The 24,955-nt window shown below is 51.2% G+C and overlaps 1 protein-coding gene across 5 annotated transcripts in view; it reads left to right on the top strand.

Moving 5' to 3' along the window:
* The window catches only part of DEPTOR (DEP domain containing MTOR interacting protein), a 163,155-nt gene that overhangs the window by 32,259 nt on the left and 105,941 nt on the right, over positions 1-24,955 (top strand). For all 5 annotated transcript variants that reach the window (XM_070382867.1, XM_070382866.1, XM_070382864.1 and 2 more), the window contains exons 2-3: positions 14,153-14,331; positions 15,416-15,539. In XM_070382867.1, the coding sequence (XP_070238968.1) occupies positions 14,153-14,331; positions 15,416-15,539 (303 nt within the window). The remainder of the gene's footprint in view (positions 1-14,152; positions 14,332-15,415; positions 15,540-24,955) is intronic.

Here is a 24,955-nt window from a genome sequence, read left to right as displayed (position 1 = left end):
CTGAGCATCATTTACCGTTAGCCTTGTCCTAGACGCTTTGGGAAATGTGAAGGGAGGAGGTAGTTTTTTCCTCATTCCATTTGTGCTGTAAGTAATATGAAACAGTGTAAGGGCAGACCTGAGCGTCGTAGAAAATGTCACAGAGGCGTCGAGGGCAGCAGGCCATGTCCAGTGGTTGCGAGAAGACATTACAGAAAGAGATCGAGTTGAGCTAGGCTTTAACAGATCCTGAAAAAGGAAGAGCATAAATCTAGAGGCAGAAAGGAAGGCGATGCATTTGCTGAAACAGGAAATAGATGAAAAGGAAAAGCCTGTCGGATAGATTCAGTTTTAACTGGATTGGGAGGATTATGGAGACTGCGACCGGGGTGTGTGTGTGTCCTGCACACACAGGACACAACATTTTCATTTGAAGAAGAAACTAGTCTGTGCTAAGCCGTTGTTCAAGCTATGCCTGGTATGCAGTTGGAGCTCCATAAATGTACATTGGTTGAGTCTTTCACAAGCCCCTCAGCTGAAAGCTGCCTCCACCATAACCACAGATGTCCCTGACAACATTTTGGAGGGCTCTTGGAGTATTTCTAAGTAATACTCTGTTTTATCTGTTCCCTGTTGTAGACCCCGACACACAAAGCCTGTAGCAGTTGGGCAGCTTCCGCATCTGTCTTGGGAGCTGAAAATAGATGCTGGTAACCCTAGACGGGGTTTGGACAGCCTGCTTAGCACAGGATTCGCTCTGATATGTTCATCCTCACTTGGAAGCCTGAAGGAAATGAAATTTGCTATTTTCTGCTCTTCAGCCTTGTGGTTTGTGGCAGATCTTTTCAGTACAAAATGTGCCCCAAAAGTCCTGTTCTATTTTGATCTGGTGAGTGGGGATTTACCCTGGAGGCTCTTCAGAATGTCCATTAAAAAAAACCAGAGAAGTTAAGAGACAAAGGAAGTTTAGCGATAAAGCTGGTCAGCTTCCTCCTTTTCTGGATTAGCAAATGGAAGTCCTAAGTTGGTTAGAGCTTTCCTCTGGGTTGTGTTCAGTTCAGTAGCTCAGTCGAGTCCAACTCATTGTGACTCCACGGACTGCAGCACGCCAGGTCTCCCTGTCCATCACCAACTCCCGGAGCCCACTCAAACTCACGTCCATCGCATCGGTGATGCCATCCAGCCATCTCATCCTCTGTGGTCCCCCTCTGTCTAGGTCACGCTACCTGGACGGGAACCCCACACACTAGGGTTCTGGTGGCCTCACACCTCCCAGCGCCAACACAGCACCTGGCAGCCGCGAATCCACCCCCGGGACAAAGGAGCAGCTGGCGTCTGAGCCCCGCTTCTGCTCTGAGCGGCCTTTTCCCTAGCCGGACCAGCCCTTTCCTCCTGTTTCCTCAAAGTCACGAGTTTGCGGGGATTCCTGGCGGTGCAGTGGTTAGGGCTTCGCCCTTTCCCCGCCGTGGACCTGGGTCTGGTCTCTGGTGGGAGATCTACGATCCCAGGAGGGGTGCAGTGAGGCCTAAGAAAAGCGTCGCGCACCTTCCTTCTAAACTCCCTCCCCATGGACACGGGGCAGGCTCACAGCTATCATTTATATTTGCTGTCAGCTGGTTACAGGTAACGTGAGGGAGCTTGTTGCCTGTTTCTCAGCCAGAGACCTGTCTTTAAAAAGAAAGAAACTTTGCACACCTTATTGGGTGGAAGACCCTGCTCCTCCTCAAACAGGAGCGGGCATCGGCGAACAGGTGGGGAGACGTTTAAAGGAAGGGGGGCCCTGCAGGTCGGGTGGTGAGACCGCCCGAGTGAAGTCTCCATTAAGGTGTTGAGGAGGTGCGACCCACAGGATCACTTCCTGACTCCCCAGCGAAGGCACCCCAGGGCCTGGAAACGCCCGCGGAAAGTATGTCCCCCTCTGACCCCACCCCGTCCCCGCCCCCCAAGTCTGGGCTCAGCTGACGGCCACGGCCCTCCCCGCCTCCCATCACCCTTTCCTTCCTTTTATGCCCCAGCCCCGTGTTGGTTCTGTTCCCCTCCAACCCAGTGGTTCACAGAGGTGCCCCCTAAAGCCGCAGCAGCGTCAGCGTGCCTTCGTTAGCGATGCTGCCCCCTGCGTTGACCCCCGGACCTGCTGCCTCAGAAGCTCGCAGGTGCCGCCCGGCCTCCTGTGGCCCCCCAAGGCCTCCAGGTGACCTTCACGGAGGGTGTCCCTGCCCCTTCCTGCGCTCACCTGCTCTCACTTGAATCTGCCTCAGTCTGCACGTCACCCAGATTGTATTGTTTATATTTCAGTGGGGAGCGGGGTTTTGCGTGTGTGTGCGCGCGCGTGCGCAGTCATGTCTGACTGCAACCCTGTGGACAGTAGCCCGCCAGGCTCCATGATCCATGGGATGTCCCAGTGAGAATACTGGAGCGGGTTTCCGTATCCTCCTCCAGGGATCTTCCTGACACGGATTGAACCCGCGTCTCTGTGTCTCCTGCATTAGCAGGTGGATTCTTTCCCACTGTGCCGCCTGGGAAACCCAGGAACCATATACTGAACAATGTTTTAGTTACTATCTCATGATCTTTTGTACTTAATTTTCATGCGCATTGCTTTTCCTCAGGGAAGATGTTTTCGGTTTTCAAGATTGAATATTCTGAAGGGATGCAGTGGTCTGGGTGTTGGCAGAGATGACTCGCAGGCTCTCGCAGACAGGGTCCAGGCCATCGGTGACAGAAGTGCTCCTTGTCACTTCTGTGGCCGAGTGGAGAGTCTGCCTGTCTGCGCAGGAGGAAGGGGTTCAATCCCTGGTCTGGGAGGATCCCGCGTGTCTGAGAGCAAGGCAGCCCACGCGTCCCAACCCCTGAGCCTGCATGCTAGACCCCGGGCACCCACGTGCCCTGACCCGAGAGCCCCTGAGCCCACACGCCCCAACCCCTGAGCCCCCGAGCCCACGCGCCCCAACCCCTGAGCCCCTGAGCCCACGTGCCCCAACCCCTGAGCCCCCGAGCCCATGCACCCCAACCCCTGAGCCACTGAGCCCCGTGCCCCAACCCTTGAGCCTACGCGCCCCAACCCCTGAGCCCACGTGCCCTGACCCCTGAGCCCCCGAGCCCACGCGCTCCAATCCCTGAGCCCAGAGCCGCCAAACCCACGTGCCCCGACCCGAGCCCAGAGCCCCCAGTCCACATGCCCCGACCCCCAAACACCCGAGCCCACGTGCCCCGACCCCTGAGCCCCGAGCCCACGCACCCCGATCGCTGAACCCAGAGCCCCCAAGCCCACCTGCCCTGACCCCTGAGCCCCCGAGCCCACATGCCCCGAGCCCTAGAGTGGGCTCCACAACCAGCGAAGCTGGCAAGTGAGAAACCTGCACCTGCAGCTGGAGAGCAGCCCTGCCCACCCCAACTAGAGAAACCCCCGAGCAACAGTGAGGACCCAGCACAGCCAGAAGTGAATAAATAAACTTAGTTTAAAAAATGAGTAGGAAATTAGGTTAAAAAAAAAAAGCATACCTTGACAGGGCACTGGATTAGCGGCAGCAGGTTCGCGGCTGCCCTGCTGTGGAGGTCAGCAGGCGGCCTGGTCTCCAAGGCTGGAGAGGCAGGACTCTAAGGCTGAACTTGCAGCAGGGAAAACACAGGCAGGTCATCTCATTTCTCCGTCTGTTTTCCCGTCTGTGAAACAGCGATACTGGGGGCGGCTTGAACTAGATGGCTGGGAGTTTCTTGCCAGTTAAAATCAGTGATTTTAGTTATCAGTTTGGTTGAGACCTTAAAGAGGTGGCGTGGGTTCTCACAAACCCCATGGAAAGCAAGGCTGAGATGTGTGTTCAGGGCGTGACCGAACGCCTTCTCACCTTCGGTTCTCTCTCCTCTTCCCTGGGGCTCAGACAGTAAAGAATCCGCCTGCAGTGTGCGAGACCTGGGTTCAGTCTCTGGGTCGGGAAGATGCCCTGGAGAAATGGCTAACCCACTCCAGTGTTCTTGCCTGGAGAATCCCATGGACAGGGGAGCCTGGCGGGCTACAGTCCATGGGGTCACAAAGAGTCGGACAGGACTGAGTGACTAAACTTTTACCCAAGAAGAAGGTGCTTAACAAAGAGCAGCCTCGTCTCCAGCAGTTGCTAACCCAGCCCAATCATCCTGGGATTCAGTCCCAGAGACAGGAAGCAACTTCAATTCAAAGTCCTGCATCCATACTAGAAAACAGTGGTCGTCAACTGAGGATTGCGTTTGTTCTAAAAACCAACTGAAGTGCATATTTAGTGGTGTTTTGATGGGGCTTCTGGCACAATCTGACAAAATATATTACATGATAGTAAAAACAGCAGTAAGAGTTGACATTTATTGAGACCTTAGTGTGTGCTCAGCGCTTAACATAATCTCTCATCTCATTCTCACAGTATGAGACATACATTTATTTCCATTTTATAGATGAGAAAGTTGAGGCACTGAGAAGGTCAGTGCTTTGCCCATCGTTACACAGCAGGTAATGACTGTGACTTGGATTTGAGCCCTGGTCGGTCCAGTTCCACAGCTCTGCTGTGAGTGATGATGAACAGTGAATCAGGAAGGCAGGAGTGGAATTTGGGAACTAATGCAATTGAGTCTCTATTCCTGCCTGAAAGGTATATTTTCTTTCTCTCTTTTTCTCTTCTTTGGCCATACCACGCTGCATGCAAGGTCTTCGTTCTCCGACCAGGGACCGAACCCATGCTCCCTGCAGTAGAGATGTGGAGCCTTAACAGTTGGCCCACCAGGGGAGTCCCACTCGCTGCCACCTGAACAGCACCGTTTATTGGGCCTGTGCCAAGTCTTGGGGAACAAGGATGAAGGACGGGACGTGATGTTTGCCCTGGTTTGCAAACTGCTGTTCTTTGTAACGAGCAGAGCTCTGTGTTTCGGGAGGAAGGTGCCAGGATGTGGTCCCCTCTCGTTACAGAGGGGTGCCATGGGGCCAGGCGGCCGGGGTCAGAGCCACCCCAGAGCAGGACCAGCGGACTCGGGGCCCAGCGCCGGTCCTGGGAGTCCCTCTGTGTCCTTGGTGAGTTCCGTGGACCGTTCTGGGCTTGTTTCTTCACCTGTAAAATGGCACCTCGAGGCCTGATTCTGCTGGGTACGGTGTGTAAACAAATAATGATATGTTTGGGAAAAGTCTTGGAGCTTCTTGGAAAGGCACTTTGCAAGCTAGAAGAGTACCCTTCTTGGGACTCATTAGAGGAAAAAATCAGAACTTGAGAGGCTGATATTGCTTCTTACTCCTTGGAACTGGAGACCTCCTAGGAAAATGCTCACGCGGAGGAAGAATTCAGCAAGAAATCTCAGCTCTAAGGAGATAGGGGAGGCTGACAGGGACCTTCCTGCCCTGACCTTGTGTTCACATCTTATCTCAAGGATGAGATGAGGGTTCAGAGGCCGTGTTAGCGCTTACGCACGCATCAGTAGGAGTGTTTGCTAACGGGACCTCGTTGTTAACCCATTCTGCATACAACTGAGTCATTTTGCTGTAACTAACACAACATTCTAATTCAGCTATACTTCAAAAAAGAATTAAAAAAGCAAAGTGTGTGTTGGGGGATTCCCTGACAAGCCTTGGGTTAAGACTCTGGGCTTCCACTCCAGGGGGCAGGGGACATGGGTTTGATCCCTGGTCTGGGAACTAAGATCCCGTGTGCTGTGTGCTTGGCACAGCCAGAAACAACGGCAGGTTTTTGTTACGTGTCCCGAATGAGCTGATGCTGACTCTCTGGGTAGCATAGGTCGCCGAGTCTGCTTCTGGCCCTTGGGGCATACCATGTTAATTATACAACACTGGCTCGAGGCAGTCGTGAAGACAACGTGCTGGCTGCTTTTGTAGCCCGTCTGTGATCCCCGTCTGTATTTACGGGTAGTATCTGTGCGCTGTATGAATCGCGTGCACTTTCGCCTTCCCGTGGTGTTCTAGCACGACTGCAATGTTTCCTCTTTTTAGCCTGTATGAGCATAATAGGCAGAAGACAGGTGCTTCTGTTTAAAGTTGATGGCATGGAATGCTCTGTAAACGTGGAAATTAGATCTGGGTTCAAATCCTAATCCCACTCTCTATTTTTAAACCATTGCTTTGCTGTCTGATTTTTTTTTAGCATTTTATTTATTTATCGGCCACGCTTGGTCTACTTGCCGAGCTCAGCTGTCCTCTAGCTGCGCTGAGCAGGGCCGCCCGCTCGCTGCACAGATTCTCATCTCCGAGCACCAGCTCTAGGAGCACAGGCTCGGTTACCCTGCAGCGTGTGGGAGCTTCCTAGACCAGGGATTGAACCCGTGTTCCCTGCGTGGACAGGAGGATTCTTAACTACTGAATCGCTAGGGAAGTCCTCCTGCTCTTTATTAAAAATCTAGCTTGAGCACATTAGGACTTCCTTGATAGCTCAGTTGGTAAAGAATCTGCCTGCAAGGCAGGAGACTACAGTTGGATTCCTGAGTCGGGAAGATCCCCTGGAGCAGGGAAAGGCTACCCACTCCAGTATTCCTGGGCTTCCCTGCTGGGTCAGCTGGGAAAGAATCCGCTGATCCCTGGGTTGGGAAGATCCCCTGGAGGAGGAAAAGCCTACCCACTCCAGTATTCTGGCCCAGAGAATTCCATGGACTGTATAGTCCATGAGGTTGCAAGGAGTCGGACACGACTTTCACTTTGAGCACATCACTGCACCTCGGGAGCTTGCTTCCTTATCTGTCACATGATTATGACAATGCCTGCCTGATTCACAAGGGGTGTGAAGCATTAGTGGTGTTATTTCTGCTAACAGTCTTCATCATGATTTCAAGTGCAGTCCCTGATACATGGGACTCGGAGTCAGGCAGGCTTCCTCCCCGGTGTGTTCACCATCTCAGTTCGCTGCGGTGACAAGACACACAGCATCCATGGGACTTGGCTTGGACTGACTTGACATGGGCTGTGAAAGGGCTCTGTGTAGACCTATGACTCAGACTTTGTTCCTGATTCATAGACTCCTGAAAAGGGGTCTTGCTGATGGAACGATTGACATCACCACCAGAGAAGATGGCCACTGCAGCTTCTGCATTGTGTGCGCGTGCGCGCGGTCTCAGACCAATTCCTTCTGGCTCCACAGATCACACATACTCTCTTTACATTAACCGGTTCTGGTTTTTTTAAGTATAGAGTCTTTTTCTATTGCAGTAAAATATACACAACATGTTTTAAACATGTTAACCGTTTAAAAATGTGCAGTTCAGTAGCGTGAAGTCCGTTACACTAACCAGTGCTCTGTCTATCACCATCTGTATCGTTCCCTCGTTCTCGTCAGGCTGAGAGGGAGAAGCACAGCTACATGAGATGTCTATTGTGACCCCGTTTCCCGGAAGTGTACGTACACAGCTGCGTGTGGACGTCCTGGATTCTTTGCGAGAACACGGAAACAACTGTTTGTACTGCGTCCCTTTGGAAAGTGGGCTTGGGCTTCGCTGGCCGCCCAGTGGTTGACCTCACCTCTCCATGCAGGGGTGCGGGCTCTGTCCCTGGTCTGGTCGCTATGATCCCACAAGCCTCGTGACCAAAATCAATAAAAGCCAAGTCATAAAACAGAGACACTCACTAGTGTAACAAATTCAGTGAAGGGTTTAAAAATGGTCCACATCAAAAAATATTTATCTTAAAAGAAAAGAGGGTCAAGGAATTTCAAAACCCTCCCGAAGTAAAACCGATAGTCTAGTGCACGCCCTCACCCGTCTCCTGCTTCAGCAAGTATCAGTTCATCACCAGGCACCCAGCTTGAGGTTAGGCACTTTTGAAATTTTTTAATCTACCAAGGGCATGGATTTGTTTGGTCATTTGAATTTTTAATTATAAAATAAATCCAGACACGAAAAGACAATGCAGTGTGTTAGCTTCCATTGGTTCCTGTCTTATTTTCTTATCCTTTTAGACTTGGGACCTTTCAAGGGCGGGTGAGTAAGCGTGATTTCCTCTGAATTCTCCAGTCCCCAAGGACAGACACTGGCCGTTCCTGGACATCTGGAAGGGACAATAGCTGGGCTTGAAAGCACATGGATGTCAGTGCTGTTGCCCGGGTCCCCAGGCTCGCGCAGTCAGCCACACCGTTCTGCTGGCTGTGTGTTTTAATTAGACTGTTTACTTGGGCTGAGATTTATGACGCTGTTTCTAAATGAGAGCATGTGGTTTCCAGCTCTCTTTGTTCTCTGAGCCCTGCAACCCGCTGCAGTTTTCCACGAGCTGCTTTTTTGAAAAACAATTTCTGCCTTTCTTATCTGATGGACGGTAATTTCGTAGGGATTATTAGCACCCTGCGCTGTTAGCGTTTGTTCTCCTGGAGCTAGAAGAGGAAATTGTCAGGTGGCACTTTCAGCAGCTGGTTCGCTGGCCGCGAATAGAATATTACAAAATCACCTTGATTCTAAGGCCTGTGAACCAGCTGTCTGAAATGAATGATGGGAAGGTGGCTTTTGTATTTAAATTCTCCAGCCGGTGGCATAGAAAATGCAGTTAAAACAGAGATTCTCCTTCCCAGGAGTTCAATGTGGATTGATTTGGACTCTTCTTCAGAAGACTCTTCTGCCCCATGCATCTCAAGGCTCAGGGTGTGATTTTTCCCATCAGTGAGGCTCTGTGCCCTGCCGTGTACTAGGCACTGGAATTAACAAAACAAATCAGCAGCTCTCCCCTAGCATCCCTCACTCCCTCTGACTGTAACACAGTGGGATGAGTGCTTTACTAGTGGGCGAGCAGAGGAGGGAAGCTCGTTTTCTGGTTTGGGGTGGCCGGGGAAATGTTCCCAGGGGAGGTGCTTTTAAGCCGAAGAGCAAGTAGAAATTTTTTAGCTATTACAGGCAGGAGGAGGGGGTGTTTTAAGCCGAGGGATGTCTGTCTTGAGAGTAGATAGAGTCCAGGATGTCCAGACGGTGGGACGGGCACGCCGGTGCGCGGGGCACAGAGACGGTGAGGAAGCTTGGGAGGGCCGCGCTCACCGCAGGCCTCCTGGGCCGGCGGGTGCAGGCCTCGTGGAACCGGAGCCGAGACTCCTGCAGCCGCCGGAAGGGGCTGACTCTGTTCGGGTTACCATCAGAGCGCGTGCAGCTTGGAGGAAGAACCGAAAGGCCCGAAGGAACCGCGGGGCCGGGTCGGGGCCTCTGGCCGCCTCTCCCCGCGCCCTCCCGGAGCTGGCCTGCGCCCCGCCTTCCCTGGTTGCCCGGTTCCTCAGGGTCTTACGATCCTGAGGATGTTTAACCTGTGTTCTAAACACTTCATTGTTGGCTTGGCCAGAAAAGTTCACTTGGGTTTTTCCGTAGCATCCTATGGAGGAATCCAAACGAACGTTTGGGTCGATCCGGTGGATGGTCCCGGGACGCGGGGGCTCTGCGCCGGGAGCCGCCGGAAGACCAGGGGCGTCCGGGCCGAACCGGGACCTCCTCACTGCTCGGTTTTCCGCACTGGCTCCCGGGTGGGCTCCGCCTCGAAGGAAGGCTCCTAGCACAGATAAGGCTCGAAACCGTTGCCCCTGTTACCGTGATGGACGCAGCCGTCCTGCTGGGCTTGGCCGACGGCTGTCCCTTGAGTGGGGAGCATCCTGTGGCTCAGCATCGCTGAGCAGCCGGTGGGTGCGGGGACCCCCTAAGTCAGGGACTCTCAGCCAGGCTCCGCCCCGGGCGGGGAAGGCCAGCTCGGGGGTCTGCACGCTGCCCGGGGTGGCCAGGGTGCTGGAGGCGTTCTGCAGCAGCAGGGGCTGTGGGCCTGGCACACAGGGTGACCGGCGTGTTTGCAAGGGCGGCTCAGCATCTCACCGAGTCTTCCTGGAGAATGCCATCCCAGAGAGGCTCTAGTGTGCAGAATTTCTCTTTTCCCACAAGAAAAATATTCCCAGTTTGAAATATTGCCTCCTCTACCCACTTCTTGGGGATTATGCATATTCGTGTATTAAACGTTGTGGAAATTTGTAAGCAGTAAACTGAGTTCAAAGAAATGGAAATGCTTTTTCAAAAAAACAAACAAAAAAAACACACAAGGGAATCCCCTGGCCGTCCAGTGGTTAAACTCCAGGCTTTCACTGCCGAGTCCCTAGTCAGGGAACTAAGCTCCCACAAGCCACAGAGAATAACCAGAAAAACCACACACACACCAGCACAACAGGCATTAAAACTTTGGAAGTGGATTGCCCCAGGAGTGAAACCATGTAAGTTGCTTTTTTTAAAGATAAATTCCATAATATTAGATGTTCACAAAGTCGTGGGGTGAGAACCCCCACTTTTTTTAGTGAGAAGCTTCCCTATGTTTTAGAAAAGGGGGTCATTTCTGTTAGTGCCCCTGTATCCTTATTTGTTCACCAAATATTTATGAAGTACTTGTGGTGCCAGGCACAACACTTGGTTATTTACAGTATGAAAATTCTTATCTCTTTATTGGGCTGGTTTTTCTGGAATTTTTCATGCTCATGTTTAGAATTCTGTATTTCTATCAAAGAGAAACAGACAATAACAGTTATTGAACATTTTTAACCCCGATAACGTGTCTGAAAAGATCGAGTTCTAGGCTGCCGCCGAGATCCGAAGTTCTTTCCCCTCGATATTTCTGCTCCGTTTCCTAGACGTGGAAATACACCAGGCCCTGGTGGGCTGCTAGGGTGGTGACCAGAGCTGCTTTGTACTGCACAGTGTGAGGTTCAGAGGGAGGCAGGCCTGCTCCAGAATTAGCACCAAGCTCAGTGCCGAAGGCATCGTAACCGAAAGGCTCTGTTCTGTAGTATTTAAAGATAAATATGACCTAACACTTTTTAAGTTGGAAAGTTTACAGGAGCCGAAACTTGTCTCTTGGCTCATAACATATTCTTTCCTCCTCCACCAAATTATATAGCAGCTTATTCCACATTTCAGTTTCTAAATAAATTGGTCCTCATTATTCTTAGATTCCTGACAGACATCTCGTCTAAGAATTACTGTTTTGCATTCTGCCACTTTGAGCATGTTAAACAAATTACTCAGTGTCATTGTCACTGAATTAATTAGAACGATTCACGTGATGACTTTAGCACACCAATGTGAACGTGCTTTTTTTTTTTTTAATTAAGGCTTGTTTACGTGTTATTAATACTTAGATTTGTGGCTTTAACATTAGCAGCCTCTGGGAGCTGTCATGAGGATTAATGCCAGTGAAGCAGGCAGAGCTGCATGGCTTTTAGTAAGGGCTCGAATGCTGTCTTGATCCTTATTAACCAGCTTTGTGATCGTGTGAGGAGATAATCAGTGTGGTTGCCGTTATCCTGGTTTTACCAGCAAGGATGCTGATGCTCACAAATTTAGTCGTCTGGAATTACTGGCCATCAGGATGAGAGCCAAGTGCTATATTCCTGACTGTCCTCATAATTAACATTTTGGGGTTTAGTATTTCAACATGTGAATTTGTGGAGAATGAAAGCATTCAGGCCACAGCAGTTAAGTCACTCGTGAAAATGCTTAGTACAGTGCTGAGCACATAGTAGGAACTCCACTGAAAGGGTTCTTTTCGGGACCTTGCTGGTGCTCCGCTGGTTGAGTCTGCCCTGCCGTGCAGGGGACGTGGGTTTGATCCCTGGTCAGGGGGCTAAGCTCCCATGAGGCGCTGAGCAGCTCAGCCTGCGTGCCATGGTGAAGATGGTGCGTTCTGCAGCTAAATCCCGATGCAGCCAGATAGATAGATAAATACTCAATAGAATAAATGGTTCTTTTCTCTCCGTGCACTTTGTACCTTTTAGGACTCTCATCTCTCTTCTCTCCCTGCCCCCCTGTCGACACCCCAGCTGAGCCCTTCATCCCCAGACTTCTCAGGAGCCTCCATCTTCAGCAGTGGGTAACTGTCTTCACTCAAGCTGCCACAGCCAAGAATCACCGACTGGGTGGCTTAAACATCAGCAATTCACTGTCTTATAGCTCTCAGAGCTAACAACCTGAGATCACAGTGCTGGTGGGGCTGGTCCTCCTGAGGCCTCTCTCCTCGGTCTGTAGATGGCTGCCCTCTCTCTGCGTCCTCACTGGCCCTCATCTGAGATCACAGTGCTGGTGGTGCCAGTCCTCCTGAGGCCTTTCTCCTTGGTGTGTAGACGGCTGCCCTCTCCTGCGTCCTCACTGGTCCTCATCTGAGATCATGAGGCTGGTGGGGCTGGTCCTCCTGAGGCCCCTCTCCTCGGTCTGTAGACGGCCGCCCTCTCTCTGCGTCCTCACTGGTCCCCATCTGATCACAGTGCTGGTGGGGCTGGTCCTCCTGAGGCCTCTCTCCTTGGTCTGTAGATGGCTGCCCTCTCTCTGCGTCCTCGCTGGCCCTCCGATCTGAGATCATGGTGCTGGTGGGGCTGGTCCTGCTGAGGCCCCTCTCCTTGGTCTGCAGACGGCTGCCCTTTCTCTGGGTCCTCACTGGTCCTCATCTGATCACAGTGCTGGTGGGGCTGGTCCTCCTGAGGCCCCTCTCCTTGGTCTGCAGACGGCTGCCCTTTCTCTGCGTCCTCACTGGCCCTCGGATCTAAGATCACGGTGCTGGTGGGGCTCGTCCTCCTGAGGCCTCTCTCCTTGGTGTGTAGACGGCAGCCCTCTCTCTGAGTCCTCACTGGTCCTCATCTGATCACGGTGCTGGTGGGGCTCGTCCTCCTGAGGCCTCTCTCCTTGGTGTGTAGACGGCAGCCCTCTCCTGTGTCCTCAGTGGCCCTCCCTCTCAGCCTGTCTGTGTCCTGATCCCCACTTCTTAAAGGGAAACTACTCCTGTTAGTCCAGGGCCTGCCCTAGTGACCTCATTTGCTTGTAATTACCTTTTAAAAGACCCTGCCTCCAAATGCATTCACATTCTGAAGTACCAGGGATTACAGCCTCAATGTATGAATTTTAGGGGAGCTCAGCTCAGCCTATGACAGTGGTGTAGCAAGGAAGAGCATCTTGGGTCATAGCTCCAGCCCAGAACGTTCCCAACTCAGAGTCACAACCCTTGGAATATCAAAACCCATTAAATTCCCTTTAGTGCACTCCAGCAGGCTCAGTGGGTAAAGAATCTGCCTGCGACCTGGGTTCAGTTCCTGGGTTGGGAAGATCCTCTGGAGGAAGGCATGGCTACCCACTCCAGTATTCTTGCCTGGAGAATCCTCATGGACAGAGGAGCCTGTTGGGCTATAGTCCATAAGGTTGCAAAGAGTGGACTTGACTGAAGCGAGTGAGCACACACATTAAAAAAAAAAAGGCAGGAGCAGAACCTAGTTCCTTTCTTCAGGAATGGGAGGGGTGGGACCTGTTCTGTGTTGGGTGCTGTACTGAGTTGCTGGTGCTTAACAGACATTGTGGCCCCAAATCTCAGCATCACCGAGGATAGGATCGGTGCAGTTGCCGCCATCTGACAGAGGAAGAGAGACGTCCACCCGGTTTCTGTGTGGTTACTCAGTCAACCCCATTTCTCGGCAGTATTGAGATAATGAAGTGAGACGCATGGGAGTCACATGCTTCCAGGCTCCTCTGTCCATGGGACTTTCCAGGCAAGAACACTGGAGTGGGTTGCCATGTCCTTCTCCAGGGGGTCTTCCGACGCAGGGCTTGAACCCGGGCCTCCTGCGGCTCCTGCATTTGCACCACTTGCCCCAGCCGGGAAGCCCTGGTCTGTGTAAAGAGCCTCACAAGGGGCTTAGTTGTTGCCCCCAGGAAGGCGAGACCAGCAAGGGCAGGCATCATCGTGCGTTTTCCGACTTCAGTCACTACTGCTCGGAAGTACCTGATGGGCAGGTTGGGTCGACGCTCATTTGTGTTTGCTGTGTGATGGAGTGAATCCAGAGGGCATGGATTCGTAGCAGTCTGTGAAGAGGAGGTACTTGGTTTCTGCAGGTTTCTAGAAGTTTCTTGGTTGGTTGCAACCGTAAGCTCCCCCCTCCTCCCCCAGTGGAGAGCAAGTGAGGGAGGGATAGGGTGAGAATGCTCTCTGGACTGACGCGGAGCTCTGTGTTGTCAGAACTTGGGTCTGCCTCCCCTCTGTGTGTCACTCTGGATCTGCAGGTTGGGGTCACTTTCTGCAGCCTCTGCTCTGACCGGAGGGAAATGGCCCGCTGACATAAAGGTATTTGGATGGCGCTCTGATGCGTCCTGGGCTTGAATTTCGTTACTGCTCTCTGGGACTGAGTCAGTGATGCGTGTTGTCATCAGAATTCCTAAAATGATTGCCAACTTTTCTTTCCAGGCTCAGGCTGCATGAAGAAAAGGTGATTAAAGATAGGCGACATCATCTTAAAACCTACCCAAACTGTTTCGTCGCAAAAGAACTGATTGACTGGCTGATTGAACACAAGGAGGCGTCTGACAGAGAGACGGCAATTAAGCTCATGCAGAAGCTGGCAGACCGGGGCATCATCCACCACGGTGAGTGAGGCGGCCACAGGGGTGTTTTTGGCCACACGCTGTAGGGGGTGGGATCTCGGTTCCCCAAGCAGGGATTGAACCTGTGTCCCTGCCCGGGAGTGCAGCCTCTTAACTGCAGGACCTCCAGGGAAGCCCCGAATCTTCTGTTTCAGGTACGAGCCCACCCATTTAAGAAATAGAGCATCTCACTTTGCCTCTTGGGCACCTCTGCCCAGCTACATTCCCTTCCTTCTTCCAAGAGGCATCCGGGTTTATTTCTGTGGACTTCTTGATACTTTTCCATCTCTGTGTATGCATCTCTTAGCAATGTAACATGTTGTTTTAAATCACGATAGACTCTGCCTTTGCAGTGTGGTCCGCGCCCTGTTTGTGGGCTTCACTCACGCTGGTGGTATGTCTTGTTTGCGCCTTGTCACTGCAGTGGGTACCGTGTACCGTTTGGCCATCGTACCCGCATCCACTCTACTGACGGACGTTTGGGCTGTGTCCAAGCTTTGCTGTTACTCTGTGTTTCAGTGGCTGTTCCTGACCGTATCCCTCTGAAACGTCTAACCCTGGCCAAGACCTTTCACGCGCTGCTGCTCTCTTGGGCTGAAATGCCCACCATCTCCGTTCGCTCATTTTCTGCTCTCCTTCAGGTCTCCACTTGCAGGCAGACTCTGCAGAGAGGCGTCCCTCCCCACCGTGGAGCACCCCACATCTGGGTGTGCCTTTGACGTCTCCTCAGCTCTTTCGTAGCCGCATTGCCTCATGTTTCAATTACATATGGACCTGCCTCTATCTCGCTGGCTTTCACATTCTTGCAGGCTGATGCCTACCCTGCTATCGTGCTCAAGAAGAGTTTGTGGAAAGAAGGATGAGTTGAGTTTTGTGACTCTCTTAACAAATGATGATGATGATAGCTCATAAAACTGAGCGCTTTTCTGTATCAGGGACTGGGCTAAATACATGTATTAAATTGTCAAGTGGTATGCTTGAGAAGTTAGGTAATAAAACAAATCTTAATTAGCATCTCCCTTCATCTGAGTGAGTTATAAGAGGTTTTTTTTTTCCTTACTTGACTCTCTGTTATATTGTCTTTCAGTTTGTGATGAGCATAAGGAATTCAAGGACGTCAAACTCTTCTACCGCTTTAGAAAGGATGACGGCACCTTCCCCCTGGACAACGAAGTGAAGGCCTTCGTGAGGGGACAGAGGCTGTATGAGAAGTAGGTTGCACGTGGACTCCTCTGCTTGAAGCTTGTAGGGCTCTTTCCGTCTTTTATCATTTTGACTTCAGCCCGGCTCTCCCATGTGGGGTGGTTGCATAACTCTTCCTTTTAATATGAGAAAACTCTGTCCCTCGCTTGCTTTTCTGTTTGCCAGAAATTGAGTCGATTTCATAAGATTCTTAATAAGGAATTTATTTCAATAGCATCTTCTATATTTAGGTCGATTTAACAAGATCCAAAAGTGAAAGCGGAAGGTTGGGCCTTGGTTTTGCCATCCAGCGATGTGGTTGCCTGCTCTCTCTCAAGGGTTAGCGTGTGACTCAGAAGCACAGACTTGTAAACGGCTAGAGAAGCACTGTCAAGTACGGGGGATGTCCAAGCTCAGGTCAAGAGATGAGTAGTGAGAGAACTTCAGAACGCAGAGCGGCGAAGAGGAAGGGCCTTGCAGCTCTTTGGAGGAGAGGACTGTGCTGTGGCCCCGGAGTATTTGTTGGTGGGTCTTGACCCTCCCAGGGCTTTGTCTCTGAGCTGAGCTGCTGTTTCTGTGGTTCCGTTCCCAGCCTACCTTCCTTGTTTTTTTTTCCAGGGCAACCTTCAGAGAAAGGAATGAAGGGGCCGCGGCACCCTTTCCTTGACTCTGACTGCCTTTCCCAACACGCACTCATGACATGAAAGAGCCTCCTCTGTAACTGGGTGGGTGTGTGGGGCAGAGGCACCGGGGTGGTCCGGTTAAGTACCGCGATGGTTAGGAGCCGGGCCAGGTTTGAGTTCTAACCGTGGGACCTTCGCCTTCTGAGCCTCGGCGTCCTCCTTTCCAACACGGAAGTGGGTGATGGCACTGTTCAGCGCTGCTGTGGGCACTCGAAGAATCGTTTGTGTCAAGTCCTTAAGGACCTGGCTCGGAGCCTCTCGTGTTGGTCAGGTCCTGTGGAGGACAGCCGTCTCAGACGCTGACCTGACGTGGCGGCCGCCCTGGAGCCCGTCTCTCCCCTGTTCTGCCCCTGCCGCGGTCTGCTCCCCTCTCCTCCTGCCGCTGGGCTGTGCAGACGCGTCCTGCCCCGTCGGTGCTACTTCTCCTGGTTCCCTGGCGCCTGCTCTCTGTCCCCAGGTGTAGGAAACCCTGCTCTGCTGCCCCGTGTGGCCGTGAGCGGGGGGCTCCGTCAGCACCTCTGTCTGCACACTGGAGTGTGTGTGTGTCACTGCCGCTTAGCTCCTTCTGGAAACTTCTAGTGGGTGTTTAGCACTTAGGGTACCCTGCTGGTCCACTGAGACTGTTAAGACTTGATGTTGTCACAAGCATCCATGTCGGGAGTTCCCTGGTGGCCTCGTGGTTGGGATTCTGGGCTCTTCCTGCCGTGGCCAGGTTCAGTCCCTGGCTCGGGACGGAGATCCTGCAAAAAAAAATATATATCATTTCCATGGAAGGACTCCAGGCGATTCGGTAACACTTTTCTAGCTATAGATTATCTCCTGGGACCTGGGTAGTCACCTTCTGGGAGCCGGGGTTAGCAACAGTTGAAACGTCTGACAGAGAATTTTTCTTACTAGTGGGATGGGTGTGATGAGAAGAGTTGAAGAAAGCTGTTCATCGCGTCCAGAAAACGCTCGCCCAGCCCCAGCCTCTGCTGCTTCCTTCTTACGTCCTCTCACCAGTCGCACTAAACCGTGTGTCTCTGGGCCGTCCAGGTCTCTCTTCTGCCTCTGGGCACTTACTAATTCATGAATTAGTCCACAAATACTCAGTGAGCCCTCCCCACTTGGCAGGCACAGTTACGGCCCCTGGAAATGTGCCGCGGATCAAAGGCGGACAAAGCCCCTGCCTCTGCGGAGCTTGTAGGCTAGTGGAAGGGGCAGGCGTTGAAGGGGTAACAGGTGAAGATGAGTGTAGTTTCGTACAGGGTTCCCAGTGACAGAGAGAGACCCTTCCTGAGGGCGGTGAGGCGCGTTAGGGGGCACAGGGAAGACATCCCTAAGAGGTGGCGTTGAATGAAGTGTGGATCTGCTGGGACAGCTTCCCGGGTGGAGGGCACAGCAGAGGGGAAGGCCTGGGTGGGAACGCGCTCAGCATATTTCCGGACCGTGAGGAGGCCAGACCGTCCAGGGAGGGGAGAAGGGGTGAGCGGTGGGACGTGGGCCGGGCCAGGCCGCCACGGTGCTGAAGGGTTCCCGTGTGATGGGAGCCCGTTGGAGGGTGGGGCGGCTCCAGTGGGCACCCGGTGTGCTTTTGCCTGTGATGTTCCCTTGTCCAGCGGACTCTCGCTGCCAGGCTCAGCCCTCTCTCTTACTCACTCGGACTCCGGGCTTTGTGTTCAGTATGGCCTTTTCTGAGCATCCGTCCATGTCCCCTTAGGATGGACTTAGGTGACGCTCCTGTGTGATTACCCCGTGCAAGGGCTGTGTTAGGCTTTCGCCCTTGCGTGTTCGCAGCATTAGACTAAGACATTAAGCAGAGGAGCTGCTCTATCCTTCTTTCTACTGCCTGCAGTTTCACCTGGCCTCGCCGGGCGTAGGTGGTAAGTAATGTGCTAGGGAGGGTGACTAGACTTGACCCCTGGACGAGCTGACCAGTCTTGCTGGACTTTCTGTGTGTGCCGTTGGCTTTCTAACCACAAGTGTTCAGTGTCTCAGTTCCAGGTAAGTTTATTTCCTCAAACTGCTTGTAAAGTGAGCAGCAGGAGAAGCGTTTCATAAGCACTTAACCTGGCAGGACCTAACTGTCACCTTGCAAACCTTGGCTCCTACTTTTCCGTTTGCCAGAATGCGTACAGAGCAAACTCTCAGGCCTTTGGAATTGATAGTTCAGTTTACCTATTTGACCAATTTAGTTTGGTTTTTAATGCATTTTCCTTGTTTCTCTGGCCGTCTTTTTCATGAATCTCAGCATGGATTATTATTTTCTATGTTTTGGATACTTAAAAAGATAACAATAAGAAATCTTGGTTTTGATTATGATCTTATTTTCAAGAATCTTTGTTATTTGAAAACTGACTCTGGGACTTCTCTGGCGGTCCTGCAGTTAAGGCTGCGTGCAGGGGTCGTGGCCAGGAAGCTGACATCCCACAGGCACGGCTCAGCCAACAGCAACCAGAAAACTGACTTTTCCCTCTGTGTTATTTCACCGGAGTCTGTGTTTAGGATATTCGTAATAGTTGGGAAGGAGAGTCTTGCAAATATATGTTCCTTTAGTTGTTTTCCTTTTCATATAATAATAGATAATATTTATTGATTGATAGATAGATATCAGATGTCTTGACTAATCCGTTTTATTTAATCATCATAACAAGCCCCTACTTAGATGCTTTCATTGTTCCCATATTATAGATGAGAAGAATGTCACAGGGAGAGGTTAAATCTCTTATCCAAGGTCACCTTATTAGTGAAAAACAAAAGCAGTTGGGTATGAACCCAAGGGTCCAGGGTCCAAACTTATTGTTTCTGCGCTATTAGTGAATCTTCTCTGTTCCGTTCAGTGGAGGGTAAATGAATGGAATCAGTATTTACTTCAAAAATATAACATGGAGTTTGTGAGTATCCGAGTATAGCATTTTCTCTAAAGATTTACTGAAAGTATTCCAGGATTTTAAAGCAGGCATAGGAAAGGAGGAGTAAAATGATTCTCGTTCGTGGTAAATCTCAGCGATGTTCTGTAAATATAATAAAAACAACGACGTCTATTTGTACATTAAGCTTCTCAAAGCATCTGAACCTCCTGCATAGAGGGATAATAGAATAATCATAATAGTGACGACAGTAATGATAGCATTGCTGTTGTTCAGTCACTCAGTTGTGTCCGACTCTGCAACTCGGTGGACTGCAGCATGCAGGCTCCCCTATCCTTCTCCATCTCCCGGTGTCTCCTAACTTATATCCCTTGTGTCGATGATGCCATCCAGTCATCTTAACCTGTGTCGTCCCCTTCTCCTCTCATCTTGAATCGTTCCCAGCATCAGTGTCTTTTCCAAAGAGTCGGCTCTTTGCATCAGGTGACCAAAGTTCTGGAGTTTCAGCTTCAGCATCAGTCCTTCCAGTGAATATTCAGGACTGATCTCCTTTATGATGGACTGGTTGGATCTCCTTGCAGTCCAAGGCACTCTCAAGAGTCTTCTCCAACACCACAGTTCAAAAGCATCAATTCTTCGGTGCTCAGCCTTCTTTATATGCATGTGTGTGCCGTGTGCTCAGCCATGTCTGACTCTCTGCGACCCCATGGACTGTAGCCTGCCAGGCTCCTCTGTCCATGGGATTCTCCAGGCAAGAACACTGGAGTGGGCTGCCATTTCCTTTCCAGGGTCTTTATATGCATAGTAAATAGTAATATAGAATGGGTGGGGCCTTACCTTACTGTCGCAAGAGGAGGGGAGTCTGGACCCAGAGCGGTGGCATCACCTCCGTGTTGCTGCCGCAGCTCCGGGGACAGGAGACGTCAGCTGGGACAGTGGGTCCGCAGCTTCCCTGCCTGCCCCCAGCCCCGAGGACCTGGCCCTGTTATCAGAATTTCCTTTGTGCTCTCCTCTGGCTTGTTTGTTCTGTGTTATTAATAGGCCTTTGTGTGACTTGGGGGTTTCTGGCTGGTTTTGCTGAAATGTGCTGATTTAGGGGCCCTCTGCCTTTCTAACCCCTGGTGCTGTCAAACTCAAGGACTTGTGGGTTCAGGTGGACGGGTTGGTTTCAGCATGTGGGGCAGGACTACCCGAAGTAGGAGCCATCCCTGCTGCCAGCTCGAGGGGGCCTGAGAAAGAGGGCTGTGCCCAGGGGCTGTGACAGATAAGCCATTGGGAGGACTTCATCGCAGCCCTGCGGGCCCCTGCGCTTCAGCAGGCTTCCTCCCACCTTCCTGGGCAGCTGTGGACTGAGGGCGCAGAGACGGGGCGCATGTCTCCCTGGGGGGCCTTCTGGCTCCACACTCACCTCTGCACAGACACATGGACACAGAGACACACGGACTCACAGAGTCACAGACACACGGACACACAGACTCACAGACTCGCAGACACACGGACACAGACTCACAGACTCGCAGACACACAGATTCACAGACACACAGACACACAGACAGACAGACACATAGACTCACAGACACACGGACACACAGACTCAGAGACACACGGACTCACAGATTCACAGAGACACAGACACACGGACACAGACACACGGACTCACAGATTCACAGACACACGGACACACGGACTCACAGACACACGGACACACAGACTCACGGACACACAGACACATGGACACACAGACTCACAGACACACGGGCACAGAGACACACAGACTCACAGATTTACAGACACACAGACTCACGGACACACAGATTCTTGGACTCACAGACTCATAGATACACAAACAGACGCAGAGATGCACAGCATGGGGACGGATCGCAGGTGTTCCCAAACAGGGCAGTTCTTAGTTTTCAGTAACACCTTTGAAAGGAGGAAAAGCGTCAGTACCTTAAAGAAACAGCCCAGAATCTGTATGTTGCCTTCGGCTGGTAGGTGTTTCGAGCGCACGTTCCAAACTACAAGGCTGGACTGTCTTGGACAACTTGGCAACATGATCTGTTTCAGAAAAAAGGGTGAGCTCGGGATAACCCAGTGCTCTGTGTGCTAATAAACAGTCAGCTACACAGAGGATATGAGTTGGGGTACAATTTGCACCATGCTCACTAAGATTAATAGTTAAAACACACATTTTTAAACTGACCTTGATCTCATTTTCAGGTGTAGAAGAGACTTGTTAATTTTATTTTTTTAATAAATTTTTTTTTAAATTTTGGGGTAGAGTTGATTTACCATGGTGTGTGAATTTCAGGTGTACAGCAAAGTGAATCAGCTTAGACACACACATACTCCCCTCTTTCTCAGATTCTCTTCCAATGTACAGGCTACTATAGAATGTTGAGTCTCGCTCCCTGTGCTGTGCAGCGCGTCCCTGCTGATTATCTATATATATTTTGTATATAGTAGAGCGTATGTGTTAATCCCAATCTCCTAATTCTGAGACTGCTCAATTTTAATTTAACTCAGTGTCAATATGGAGTTTAATCCATTCTAGGTCTGGTTCATAAAGGCATTTGCTTTTCATCCAGAGGGTCTGAGTTTTCTTATTATCGGTTTCTGTCTCCAGTCACCAGTAATCTATTTATTCTGCTTAAGAGGGCACACTGGTTGAAGAATTCCCCACTGCTTCCTTTATATTCTCTATTCCATGGAACTGAAGAGAAATATTAGGGAGAAACTGTACAAAGGGGAAAAGCCCTTTTGTGTGTTTTATCTTATCAGAGGTTTCTCCCCCATGTGCCCCTGAGATTTTTTTTCCTGTTCCCTCCCAGTGGCTGGCACAATAAATATTTGTTGAATGAACAAAGAACTCTACATGCAGTGATTGCTATGAGCTGCTGAACTGGTGCCATGGAAAAGCTAAAGAGAGCTTGCCTTTCACGCTGAGCGACGGGAGTCGGAGGTGTGCCTTGCCTTGCCTCTGTAAAGCTTACAGAGCATCCCGGCCTGTTAACATGCCTGATGCTCTGTACAGCTCTCTGAATTATACCCAGTAGGCACCGTTAATCCCATTGCAGAGATGGACACACGAGCTGAAAGAGGTTCAATGGCTATTATAACGTGAAACACGGAGCTGGAGTTTTTTTTTTTTTTTTTTTAAGAGACTTCAAGTTTTTGCCTCTGTCTTCTTGCATTTGCTGAATAAAAGCGCTTTCCAAACTGGGATCTTGAGTTCTGCAAATTGATTCAGGTTTTGTGTTCGAAATAGGTCTCGATTGTGTTGCAGACTGTAATACAATTGCTTTCTAATGTGTTAGACACAGCATTTCACGCTCACTTGTGCTGCCGTAGTTGTTAGTGGTCTCACAGATTCTTGGAGTAAATGTTTCCTTCTTGGATTATTTGAAGGGCATCTGAAAATTTCAGTGTAAATGGATTAAACACTGTTACCTTTTGTAACTGTTTGGTCTGGGTGACAAGGCCTGGTTTTGATGCTGTGTGATGCATGTGGAGAACTGTCGAGAGTCTTGTGATCTTATCTTTCTCGCATGCAGACAGGTTCGCCTGCCGCCACTTCCTGGATGTGGGCAGGAGACCCCCGGGTCTGGGGACAGAGGACAGGTCATCGTTCTCGTAGCGAGCGAGGCGTCATTTTCTCAGCGGTTCTTCCAAGCCTCAGCTCCCAAAGAGCAGCTCAGTGAGGTGCAGCGGATGCCTGCCAGGCTGGGGTCACAGAAGAGGAACCCCAGGCTCAAGTAACCTTGTAATGTCTTCAAGCAGACCTGCTTTCCGGCCCAGAAGGAGACATCAGCTATACCTTCCAGATCTGTTCACTATGCAGAGCTGCTTGGAAAGATGGTAGAGGGGTTGGAGAGACAGTGGCGGAGGCCTGAAGACGCTGGCGACGCTGCTGAGGGGCTAACGGGGCGCCGCTGGTGCTCAGTGTGAGCGAGCCTCTACGTGTGCTTTCCTAGCAAAGCCTCCTTCTACACCTCGGAGACAGACTGTCAGTCCTTTCAGCAAGTGAGGAGATCGAGGCTGGAGGCCTGAATGAACTGGCTTACCTTCACAGAGCCAAAAAGCAGGGGGAGCATTTCAAACCCTGGTTTCCGGCTCCAGAGCCCACGAGCCCACCTGGAACCATTTTTCAGCCTTCAGCTTTGAGTTTGCAAAGTTTCTGCAGCTTCCATCTGAGGTTGTGGCAGGAACGAACACCAGTAAACACTGGTAAGCAGAATGCAGCCTGATAGATTTTAAGTGGCCCGTGAGAAGCTTTCGTCACCTGGCTCCCACCAAGGCCTTGCATCTGGATTTGGAAATCGAGTTTCTTCCTGACTGCTTCTTGGCGACACCGTGCCTTCCCTCTTGTATAATAAACACGAGGCGGTGGTGCTGGTGCTGTGTCAGCATGCAGACGGGCAGCAGGCCGGCCGCACCTGTCAGAAGTCATCAGCCCTAGATCGTAATCTGCAGATCTCTAGCTCTGGTTGATTATTCAGAAATGACTTGATTTAGAGATAGACGCACCTAGCTGCTTCAACAGTAGACTTGATTCATCGACGGAGATTTGTTGCCGGTCCTTTCTGCCAAGTTTTCCTAATCTTGTGTAATCACAGGGCAGCGAACCAAGCCTCTGTAGCACTGATTTCACCAATCTCTGTCGTTATTTTTCAACTTGGTAGAATGGAAAAACCGTCTACGATTTCTGGGGTTGGAGAAGCATGCGTCAGAGCTCCTCCTCGGCCACTTAGTGAGACAGCCAACCATACTGAGTCTGTTTCTCATCTGTAGAATCGGAAGGACAGGCGTAACTCACAGACTTGCTGTGAGGACCGATGAGGTCAAGTTGAGCAGAGTCTCACCTGGTACTGGATGTGTCGAGTTTCTGATATATAAGGGAAAATGCATATCGTCCAAGTTGTCCTTGCGTGACCCAAGCTGCATAAAAACACATGTGCGTTTACATACGAGAGTTAGATTCTGCACGGTGAGAGGAGCCCAGCCTGTGTGCAGGACATTCCATTTGTCTTCCAGACTCCTCCTCTACCCTTTCCCGAGCGGCTGGGTGCCCTGCAGCTGACTTTCAGTGGGAGGCACCAGCGGGAAGTAGGTGGATGGGAGGACTCTGCTTTCTGCTCCCTCCCCACGTGAGGGCCTGAGCTCCCATCAGCAGTCCTCTCTGTAACACCTGGCCCTCCCGGCTCTTAACACTGCCCTTCTCTTCAATCCTGGGCCCAGAGTTGTTCTGGCCATGGTCCCATGGGATGGGGCCTCCACCATCTCTTCTAGTTTTCCGTAACCCTGCCCGTAGCTTGAGTGGTTCTTTTATGATACACTACCTCCGTGGTAAAGAATCTGCCTGCAGTGCAGGAGACGTGGACCCAGTCCCTGGGTGGGGAAGGTCCCCTGGAGGAGGAAATGGCAACCCACTCCAGTGTTCTTGCCTGGAGAATCCCATGGACAGAGGAGCTGCAGTCCTGGGGTCACAAAGAGTCGAGCACGACTGAGGACTGAGCACCCACGTGGGTATGCCACAGGAAGCTCCCAGGAACCTCTTATCAGCCCACTGTAATTTAAAAAAAATACCATTTATTTATTTGGCTGTGTTGGGCCTTGGGTGGAGGGTCTTCCTTGTGGCAGGCAGGATCTAGTTCCCTGCCCAGGGATCGAACCTGGGCCCCCTGCACTGGAAGCTCGACGTCTTCGCCACTGGACCAGCAGGGGAGTCCCCGCCCATTTGTACATGTTTATAGCTTCCTGCTGGGACCCTGATTGCCGGGGCCTGTGAGACCCTACACGGATCTGAAACGAGTCCTCTCCTATCTCCTTGAACGGACAGGCATGCAGAATCGCCCCACTATTGGTGAACATTTCACCAGCTTTTTCTGTTTTTCTCTGAGCAGGTACCATGTG

This window comes from Bos mutus, chromosome 14 (genome assembly GCF_027580195.1).
Source record: "Bos mutus isolate GX-2022 chromosome 14, NWIPB_WYAK_1.1, whole genome shotgun sequence".
Taxonomy (NCBI): domain Eukaryota; kingdom Metazoa; phylum Chordata; class Mammalia; order Artiodactyla; family Bovidae; genus Bos; species Bos mutus.
The sequence above is the reverse complement of the archived record's forward strand: the minus strand, read 5'-3'. Positions and strand labels throughout refer to the sequence as shown.